General features: G+C 39.2%; 1 protein-coding gene across 1 annotated transcript; it reads right to left on the bottom strand.

Annotated features, from left to right (window-relative positions):
- Nucleotides 1–6,659: 6,659 nt before the first annotated feature.
- LOC135701521 (uncharacterized) lies at nt 6,660–8,752 on the bottom strand. Its single transcript, XM_065222337.1, has 3 exons — nt 7,667–8,752; nt 7,545–7,605; nt 6,660–6,955 (listed from the first exon to the last, which is right to left on the bottom strand). Exons 1-3 carry the CDS (start codon nt 8,750–8,752, stop codon nt 6,660–6,662), a joined length of 1,443 nt encoding a protein of 480 aa, XP_065078409.1.
- Between the last annotated feature and the right edge of the window lie 1,978 nt (nt 8,753–10,730).

The following is a 10,730-nucleotide window of genomic DNA, read 5'->3' on the forward strand; positions in this document are numbered from 1 at the left end:
GATTAGTAGCGATAGCGGTTAAGTAATCTGGCAATGAAAACTCAGCATAGTTTTGAACTTTATCTTGAAATCAATCGCATTTAGAAATAAAAAAAATCACACATTTGTTGTAATATGTTCTTAAACACATATTGCAAATGTCAAAGAAGAAAAGGTTTTCCTCAAAGCACAGCTCATGAAATAAAGAATGGTGAATTCTGTGATTTTTCATTCAATAACAAAAAAAAAAACAGCTAAGGTTGAATAAAATATGATGCCAAAGAACAGCTCATGAAATGAAGAATGGTGAATTCTGTAGTTTTTCATTTAATAACAAAAAAATATACCTGCTGCTTCCAAGATTTCCTGCCATACTTTTTGATACAACGATTCTGTTTTTGTTGTCATCATAATGAAAACTAGCGGAACCATCTGCTGATGTGAGGGAGCGATACTTCCATGAACAGTGACGAGTTGCCGAAACATACAAGGAACTGTGGCAAACGTACCATCTGTAACCCAATACTTTGCCTGTCCAGAACGTCACAAGTTTTCATGAGTTTCAAAAAATTGTCACCGAAGTCAGCAATCAATAGACGGTCCCCATAATCATCCTTCTGGAGTTCATCGAGTAGATTATGCCTAACGTCCGAATGCCTAACGTCGCGTACCCATAAATTTTGTATTTATAAGGTCTTCTAATACCAATCCAATTGTGTTTTGGTATTTATATAATATTTTATAAAATATCTCGATTACTGAATGATATCAAAGCAAGGCTTTATACCACAAGCATACCAACATTGGGCTACAAAATGGTGAGTTGACTACCTTGAAGGAGCGGAATACCTAGCACTGGTCCTCACAAGTTCCTACTTCACGCCTTCTCGAGTCATATGATAACAAAAGACTACCAGCGGAAAAATGGACACAGCTGGGTGGCATAGCCTGGGCAATGTTGCCAGTCCGGCAATAGCAAAGTGAAGAGGTGCGACGCGAACACTGGCGCGGTAACCATCGTACGGTGATAGAGGAAATGCTTCACCAAACCCAAGCGTCTGGTCACCATGGAGGTGCGGCTCAAAACGGCGTCTGTTCTCCATGTTAGGAGCGGCTGATCACCGTCCTAGTGCCAGCGTGGGACTCTAAACAGATGGTCTCCGGCGAGACAGGGGGTTGGGGCAGGCCCAACAAGCCGCCCTGGAAAAAAACAAAGTTGCAAATACCGAAGAAATAAATACGGATCGGAACAATCGACACAGACCTACGCGACGAAATAAGGACTACGATTGGAAACTCGGAACATGGATACCAACATAAGGTATCATGCCACATTAAGATATTCATATGTTATAGGTTAGTTATCGCTTCCTGCTCGGGGGACCACCAAAGTAATATTCAAAACCCTATATAGACCACTCGATTGCATAATATCTTTATAATCACCTCAAACAATACGCTTTTTTGATGGAGCTGCTGGAAATTAATTTCATCTCATTTTATCCTACGCTAAATGATGCTTTCTTCATCCCACTTAGATCGATAGGTGGGGTGTTTTTGACCAGTAGCTAGGTTATTTTGGTTCTCCTATCTTTTTCAAACCCATCAACAAGCCCAGAAGGAACGTAGAGAGGGCGAAAAACTTGCATGAAAGTAACTGCAGCTTTGATTTGAAACATAAAGCTCCAATATTAAAGGTGAGTTCACATTGTAGGTTACAAAGTTACGGGAAGGTGATCAGAACCGAAGTCAGCATGCGTAACCAATTGGCTACAAAGTTGACATGAATCAGTTAAGACCATACTCTAGATGAATTATCAATCTTTGCTCTTCAGAACATTCTCTAGCTAATAAATTATCGCACTTAAGCTTCATGTTGATATTAGTATATCATTTCCTCCAAAGTAACAACATACTTTCATCGGAAGAATTTGAAATTTGATACGTTTATGAACAATCATGGCACCGCCCGGCTCCATCAAGACGATCATTTTGATCACTGAAATAATTTGCGTTCCATTTATCCTTATCAGGTTAGGTTTATTCATAACGGCGAAATGCACGATATGAACACTCAAAAGGTCAAATAGCTCGTCCTCATTATATTTAAGAGATTCCAATTTAAAATATTTAATGATTTAAAATCCATTACTGAATTTCAAAGTCATGACTATGTTACTCCAGTTTCAACAGCATCAAACAAAGAGTTAGCTTTCAGCATAGCAGTAATCACGTGGATTGAAGATTTCTGTAAACATTCCATTTTAGGAGCAATAATGCTACCTAAGTCAAAATCATCAAAATTTTGGTTAGAACTATGTGAGCTAGAATTAAGATTTCGATTTCAACCAGCTGCAATAGCAGCGTAGCTCTATTTACTAAAATAAAAATGGTATTTTGAGAAGATTTTTTGAAACATCATTTTCTCGGTGATGAATGCATAAAGGGTGATACGGTCAAAATTTGGTCAAGGGAAAACGCGTGTAAATCGGTGAAATCGTTTATTTAAAAAATCAAATTAAATTTCTTTTTCAAGTTCAATTAGTATAAAATTCAGGAAAAATATTCAGTAAGGCTTCCGCTTTTCCAAATCCGAATTGCCGGGCCTTACGCTTGACCCCTGCCATCAGATTTTGTACAGCCACCTTGTCCACCTTCTTCGCCGCAGAAAGCCAGTTTGCCTTGAACTGCTGCTCGCCCTTAGCAGTTTTTTGGTCTTCTTTAGGTTCCGCTTGACAATAGCCCAGTATTTCTCAATTGGGCGGAGCTCTGGCGTGTTGGGAGGGTTCTTGTCCTTGGGAACCACCTGCACGTTGTTGGCGGCGTACCACTCCATGGCCTTTTTACCGTAATGGCAAGATGCCAAATCCGGCCAAAACAGTACGGAACAACCGTGTTTCTTCAGGAAAGGCAGCAGACGTTTATTCAAACACTCTTTCACGTAAATTTCTTGGTTGACAGTCCCGGAAGCTATGAAAATGCTGCTTTTCAAGCCATAGGTACAGATGGCTTGCCAAACCAGATATTTCTTTGCGAACTTTGACAGTTTCATGTGCTTGAAAACATCTGCTACCTTTCCCCTTCCTTTTGCCGTATAAAACTCCTGTCCCGGAAGCTGCTTGTAGTCGGCTTTGACGTAGGTTTCGTCGTCCATTACCACGCAGTCAAACTTCGTCAGCATCGTCGTGTACAGCCTCCGGGATCGCGCTTAGCCGTCGTATTTTGTTTATCATCGCGATTTGGAGTCACTACCTTCTTGTAAGTCGATAGTCCGGCTCGTTTTTTGGCTCGATGCACGGTTGTAGACGATACACCCAGCTTATTTGCGGCATCTCGGAGAGAGAGGTTAGGGTTTCGCTTGAAACTACCGGCAACTCTCTTTGTCGTCTCAGCGGCTTCCGGTTTTCGATTTCCCCCCGATCCAGACTTCCTGGCTGTCGACAAACGTTCCCCAAACACTTTAATTACATTTGTAACGGTTGATTTGGCAACTTTTAGCGATTTTGCCAACTTTGCGTGCGAGTAGCTCGGATTTTCGCGATGCGCGAGCAAAATTTTGATACGCTGCTGTTCTTGCTTGGACGGCATTTTGACAACTGAAGAGTGAATTCCAAAATCAAAATAGGAGCAACATTCTACACACACACTTTCAAAATGAGGGGTGTTCAGGTTTTTTAAATGCAAAATTGAAAGAAATACGTCAAGTTGATATTGACCAAATTTTGACCGTATCACCCTTTAATTTCACATGATGCTTTCGGTAGCATCAAAAACATTTTTCAGACTAATGAAATATAATGTTTATTTTGGAATTATATTGAATGAAAACCTATCATTTACGAATGGTCGTGTATTACCCCACGTTCCCTAAACTGAACATCAAATAGTTCATGACATGTGTTTAAAATATCAAAATATTTTTTTTCCTTTTGCTGATATCCTACTGATGCCTTTGAAGGCCAAATTGGCATACGTTTCACCTTTACGCTCAACGGTTTAATTGTAGCTTGGGTGATTCTTATGGAATAAAACAATTAAAGGTTAGCACAGGGGAGAAAATTTACATGTTGAATACTTCTGTTACCTTTTTTTAAATTCCCCTGTACTGGCTATGCTTATGATACCCCTGATTATGCCTCAATAACAATTGTAAATACAGATAGGAGCAATAAAAAAAAAACTTTGTATATGAATGGAATGGCTTCCTAAAATCGGATTGATCGATTTCGAAACAATCCAATATTTTTTAACAAAACTAGGGATGTGGTTTCTTTTGCTACCATCGTTTATGCAAATTTCACCGAAACACACACGTACACACGTACCAAAGCAGCTTAAAATGTAATCCCTTGTTTTCGGACCGGAAGCTTAAGCAATTAAAACTTACTCATTTAACTTGCACAAATCCATCGATTTTACTCCATCCAACTCCTGCTACACTCATAGATGCAATTTATACGACTTGTTCTCCAGAATGTTGCCTGGACAAAGTTCTCAAGCTCATGCTTATATGTGGATTATTGTATCCTCCGAAGTAACCCATTAACATTGAAAGTTGCCCGTGAAAGGGTAAAGCAAACTCACAGAACGGCTTTAGTTTTATTCTGTGCAAGAGAAGAAATGCCGTACACTTTGCACGGACTCAGATTTCTCACTGAACTTCAGGATTTACTAGGTTGAAAAATTTATAATTTCAAAATATCTGTTTGCGATTTTGCAAAAGATAAATTTCCCCAGAAGAAACTGATACTGGAAAATGCTGGAAACAAGTGAGTCTTTAATTCAACACCAAAGAACTGTCTCCAAATGTTCCAATCCAACCGAAAACAAAAACATTTACACGGTAAACCACCATAAATTTGTTGAGCCGGAAATATATCACTCACCGCCCACCGGTGTTCGTCCTTTTTCAGTCACCGACGAGATGGTCAAATTCTCCAACTTTCCCCAAATGATCCCAAACTCAGATTCTGGTTCTAAAAATAAAGAAAGCCAACCCTTGTGGAGGGAAATAGGAAAAGTGGCTCGGCGAAAACGCGATCCAAGACAACCGGGACGAAGTCGACGACGACAGACCACACCGTTGATGGCATAAAATAATTAAAGATTACTATCACTAAAGATTATGTACCGGAACGTTCGTTCGCTGAATTCGGTTTTTTTTTGCCTGGAAAGACAGACACAAGCACCCGCCGGTGATGGGAACCATAAGTTTTATTCCTCCCTGTGGGGCGAGTGTTCTTCGGTTTATTCCCCGCCTGGTCGTCTCGCAAACTGAGCTGAACTAATGCTGCAGGATTTAGCGTTAATTTAAACTTTTTCCGTCAGCAGAGCGCATAAGGAATTAAGGAAAACGACGGACTAGTCGGCAAAATACGACCTTTGCTTGTCGGGTGGCACTTTTCAGTTGCAGATCCCTATGGATTTCTTGTCCTGTGTTGCGAAAACAGAGAGAGGAGAGAGAATAGTTTCGTTTGATTTTATTGTTTCTTCATTGAATTTTTAGATTAAAGCAGGTATACATCTTCATTTTCTTTGGCTAATTCGTTTCAACGGGGTTTGCATCTTCCTCAACCCAGTGTTGATTGAGCAGTTCCATGCACACTTAGAAAAAATCATTTAAATTTAGGTGCTCTGAGGCTGACATATACGAGCGTCAATTTTGACATAAAATTGAGTCAGAACAGACGCGCAATTCAACTCAATAAAATCTACTTTTCGTCGAGTAACGAACTTTTCAGTCTCGGAGCACTTAATTTTACATGAAATATTTGTTTACGTCTGATCCTTTATGTCAAAGATGTATTCCGTCACGTGTAAAATTAGTTATTTCTAAGTGTGTGGCTGATATTATTAAATTAACTTCAGAATGAGGGGTATGTGTGTGATTAAAAGTTTTATTGGTAAAATTCAACTATTCATAGATGAATACTGATTAGAAGAAAATAAATCGAAGGATATTAGGCTGATAAGCAAATTTTGATTGCCTACACCTCTTAAGCTTTAACGTGTGAAAAGTAGTGTTTCTTAAATGATAAGTATACATGATTATTTTGATGGTGATGCAATAAAGTATACCATACCAGCCAACGTTTAATTTGCTTCAAACTTTAATTTTACTACTAATCTTTAAGTAAAAAGAAAAATTCTTTCAATCATTGAAGGATTCGGAATATTTATTTCCATGTCCGGTTTCTTCAGATGCTCATAGAATTGCGATCTCCGTTGTGCATCATTGCTAAATATAAAATTGTTTACGTACGCACACTAACAAAAAATCATGTAAATTTACGATTAATCAGATGCACACAAATGGAGCGGCTTAATATATGTAATATTCAGTTACGCTATAAATTTACATGAAATTAAAAACATATTATGTAAATTTAAAACAAACGTAAACTAATAGATGTAAATTTAAATCCTATCGTAATTTCCATTTTGACGTAATTTTTGTCAATTTAATACCCATTGTGAGCCAAAGCAAATGTAATACTGCATTTCGGTTTCCATTTTGTCACAAAAAATATGCTTCAAGTTATTTTCTTTTAGCCTTTTTTTATTGAACTCATGTAGAGTATAGAGATAACTTTATTACATATGAAATTAAATCTATTCATGTAATCAATTAGACGTAAGGTAAAATAGTATTTAATTGCACATCTTGTTTAAAACGATAGTCATTGATTGAGTTCCTTCACATTATGATTGGCGATTGCTGTGATGATTCTGGTGACAACTCGCTGCTGATGGTTCTTTCGCGTTGCTCTGGACTTCGACCCAGTTAGTGGTAGTATTTTCAAAAAATACTCCTGCACGAATTCCAGAAATTTTGATACACATTTCATGTACATGAAGTTATGTACGTAATGAACACACATAAGATCGGTGATGGCAATAATTATGCGCTCGGTACCTTCAGTCAATCGTACTTGCTCGGCAAAGACGTAGTACATCAGTTTCCCATTACCTATATCTGCAAACAATTGTAAAGAAACAAAAATCGTTAAATTAAATTGACAAAAGGAACGTGTATATTAGGGTGGGTCAACTATGAAATCTCGCGTAACATTTGAAAACGACACAAAAGCTGTTGTAAGGCCTTTTACATGCAAATCTAAGTACGCCCAGGCAAACCAACAAAATCATAGGGTAGGGGAAATTTTCCCCTTACCGATAGTGGTATTGGTTTGCGTGGGCGTTATTCGGTGCGCGTGGAAAGGGCGTTACAACTTTTGTGCCGTTATCAAATGTTGCGCCTGAAACAGCATATAAATAGTGGGGTAAGGTGGAGTAAGATGGGTCACGGGGCAAGATGGATCATAAATTTTATATGTTTATTTTGTTTGTCAACATCAACAGGATCTTTATAACCCCAATGCTGGTTTGAAAAAGCATTGAACCTGTAGATGTTGACAAATAAAAAAATAAAAAAAAATACAAATCGGCCTATCTTGTCCCACTTTACCCTAATCTTGAACCGAGTCTTGATCTGACGTGTATCGATTTTAAAAATGTATCTTAACCCATGTTGGCTTCAAAACTAAATCTTTTCTATTCCTTACCTACGGCAACGATTGCTGGTCCTGGACTTTTGGTGGTGATTTGGAGCAGAGGAGTTCCTATCTGTCGAATAATCATTGCTTTAATATACTATTTTACAATATACACATTTTCACAAAATTACCTCTTTCTGTTCGATCAAATCCAAAAGGTTTTCACCCAACAGTGAACACAGACATTTCAGGATCTCGTAGTCTGAGGTTGCATCTTCCAAGTGTAGATTTTTACATGTACTTCTTGAATAGTCAATCAACTTGTTCCGTTTTGCTGCAAAGTACGTTCCCAAAGAGTCTGCTGCAACACCGGTAGCTTTTTCAAAATGAAAGCTTAGCAGTTGTCGCCGTCTGAGAACGGGAAGTCCATCAAGTGTCGTCTTTAGGGTTCCTTGATCAAATCGGAAGCGGACGTAGGATTGTGATTGTTCCAAAAATCCTTCAGTTAATAGACTGGGCTCGTCCCGCATTAGTTTAGACATCAGCTCCTTGGCACATTCCTTCGATGAATGCTCCCAATACTCTTTCAATGTTCCGGCTCTCACGTTCCGATTTCTTTTCACTTCAGAAGTAGATGGTACTGGTACACCTGGATCCTTGAACCGATTCAGGTACGTGCTTCTGTTAATCATTTTATGCTTCCATACAACGAAACTCTGACCGTTCCCGTAGCCGTCATCATCGACAAAATTCAAACATGGGAACTTCCCTATGATTTGTTTGGCTACTACTTCTATAACGCACGCACTGATACGAGTATCGATTAACCTAAGCTGGTCGACAACTGCATTGCAAAGGTTGCTCATATCGGACTTTGAAAGTTGAATCGAACGCGGAACAGTCAGAGCCGGATTATTGTCACGAAAATTTTGAAGGTCAGACAAACGTTTAAGTAAACCATCACTAATTTTTGACCAGTTTACTTTGAACGATCGAAATTTCATTTCAGTAGAAGCATGCTTCTTCGTGCTCTTTTGTAATGCCAGATCCTCGGATGTTTTCCTTTTTGAACCAATGTTTGGGGAAGTGTTCTCCTGTTCTTCTTCAGATTCGTTGTGATGTTGCTCGCAGAGTAGAAATTCTTCTGTTTTCTCTTGTTGCACTTCAGTAGGCTTGATTTCGATTTCGTCAATCGGGTCCTCAGCGTACGACATACTTTCCTCATCATGGGAAGTCGGAACATCTTCTGAATGGTAGTTTTGATCTTCATCAACCATGTTTGGAACTGTTCCTGCACTCAGTAAAGATGTTTCTAATGCATCTGTTAAAGTTGGAACTACAGTAATGATATTTTGCGAATGGTTTACTGCTCGATGAAGAAAAGAGTCGGCAGTGGACGCCTGCTGCAGAGGAACCGAATTGATTATGGTGACAGGAAATCCTGTAAGCAATACAATAAACTTGAATAAATCGCAAAATATACTATTAAGGTAAACACAACAGCTTATTCGAAGTATAGATACTCATGTAATAGATTTTACGGATGGTATGGATATGCTAATTGAAATACAAAATATGTTACAAATCCACACATCTATTACATGAGTCTCTATACTTCAAAGTGTAAACAAGATTTTGAAGTTCCTCGCAAACATACACAGAAAAACAAAACAACGCAAATGTTGAAACTCTTGGGTTTAAACATACAATCTAGACAAACATGTGGGAAGGTCCAATGAATTAAATGTAAACAATGACTTTAAAAGCCAATCAATTTGACACACGGATAGAAATCTCCTTATACCTTTTGGAAAAATTTATATTACTGATTATTCATAAAATGTATAAGTCAACTAATGAGCAGACGCCTTGCAAAAAGTTAATAAAGATTATGTATCAAATGAAATGTATAAGCGGTCACACATACCTTTTATGCATTCTTATAGGACCTATGTGGTTTGTCTTATGGAAAGTATAAGGCTGATGTTTTGGCAAAAATGTATAAGTGAATCACATGAATAAAATAATTGATTTTCGTTTCGTGCAGTGAGCGTTCATAAAGGCCTAATTGCAATGATCGATTCGCTTCGCCAATTTTGTCATTTGTTACCGTATTAGGGCTGAGGAGATCGTCGAGCGAAACAGCGACATTTTCAACGGCTACGGGAAAATGCCTGGCAAGGTCAGATTGGAAATCGATACCAACGTTTCACCCGTGATCCAGCAACCCCGGCGTGTGCCTATAGCACTTCGAGCCCCCTTGAAGGTGGAGCTGAACAACCTCGAGAAAGATAACATCATAACCAGGGAGTACAACCACACCGAATGGGTGAGTTACTTGTTAAGCGTGGACCAAAAGGCTCTGAGTCTCTTCGAATCTGCTTGGATCCAATTCCACTGAATAAGGCTTTGAAGCGCTCAAACCTTCAGTTTGTGACGCTGGACGAGATTTTACCGGAGTTGGACCAGACGCAAGTATTTTCTACCCTTTGCGAGACCCTAACCATTTGCGAGACCTCCGTTAAATTTTATGGTCATGTCCTATCAAATCAGGGCTTACAAGCAGATGAGTCAAAAATTGCTTCAATCAAGCACTATCCTGTCCCCTCGAATCGAGCCGAGCTTCACCGCATCATTGGTATGACCACTTATCTGAGTCGGTTCATTCCAAATTTGAGCGCAAGTTGTACTAATCTGAGGAAGCTGATATCCGAGAAGGAACCGTGGGTGTGGTGTGACGTTCATGACAAGGAGTTCGATAGATTGAAATCTCTCGTTTCGGACATTAAAACGCTTCGATACTATGATGTTCGTCAGCCGTTGATGATCGAATGCGACGCGAGTTCCTTTGGCTTGGGTGTAGCAGTGTTTCAGCAGGATGGTATAATCGGATACGCTTCGCGAACGCTTACCAAAACTGAGCGAAACTATGCTCAAATTGAAAAAGAGCTCCTGCCAATTTTGTTCGCCTGCACCAGGTTCGATCAGCTGGTGGTCGGAAATCCTAAAACGATCATCAGAACGGATCACAAACCGTTGATTAACATCTTTAAAAAGCCTCTACTTACCGCACCAAAAAGACTGCAGCACATGTTGTTGAACTTACAACGTTACAGATTGGAAATTCAATTCGTCACCGGCAAGGAGAACATCGTAGCGGATGCTATTTCCCGAGCACCATACGACGATGCAAGCGCCTCGGTGGAGTTTCGGAAGGTGAATATCTTCAAGGTGTTCCGCGAATTGGAAGATTGG

Source organism: Ochlerotatus camptorhynchus, unplaced genomic scaffold (assembly GCF_037179485.1).
Source record: "Ochlerotatus camptorhynchus isolate MF236.1 unplaced genomic scaffold, CSIRO-AGI_Acam_v1.1 ptg000165l, whole genome shotgun sequence".
Taxonomy (NCBI): domain Eukaryota; kingdom Metazoa; phylum Arthropoda; class Insecta; order Diptera; family Culicidae; genus Ochlerotatus; species Ochlerotatus camptorhynchus.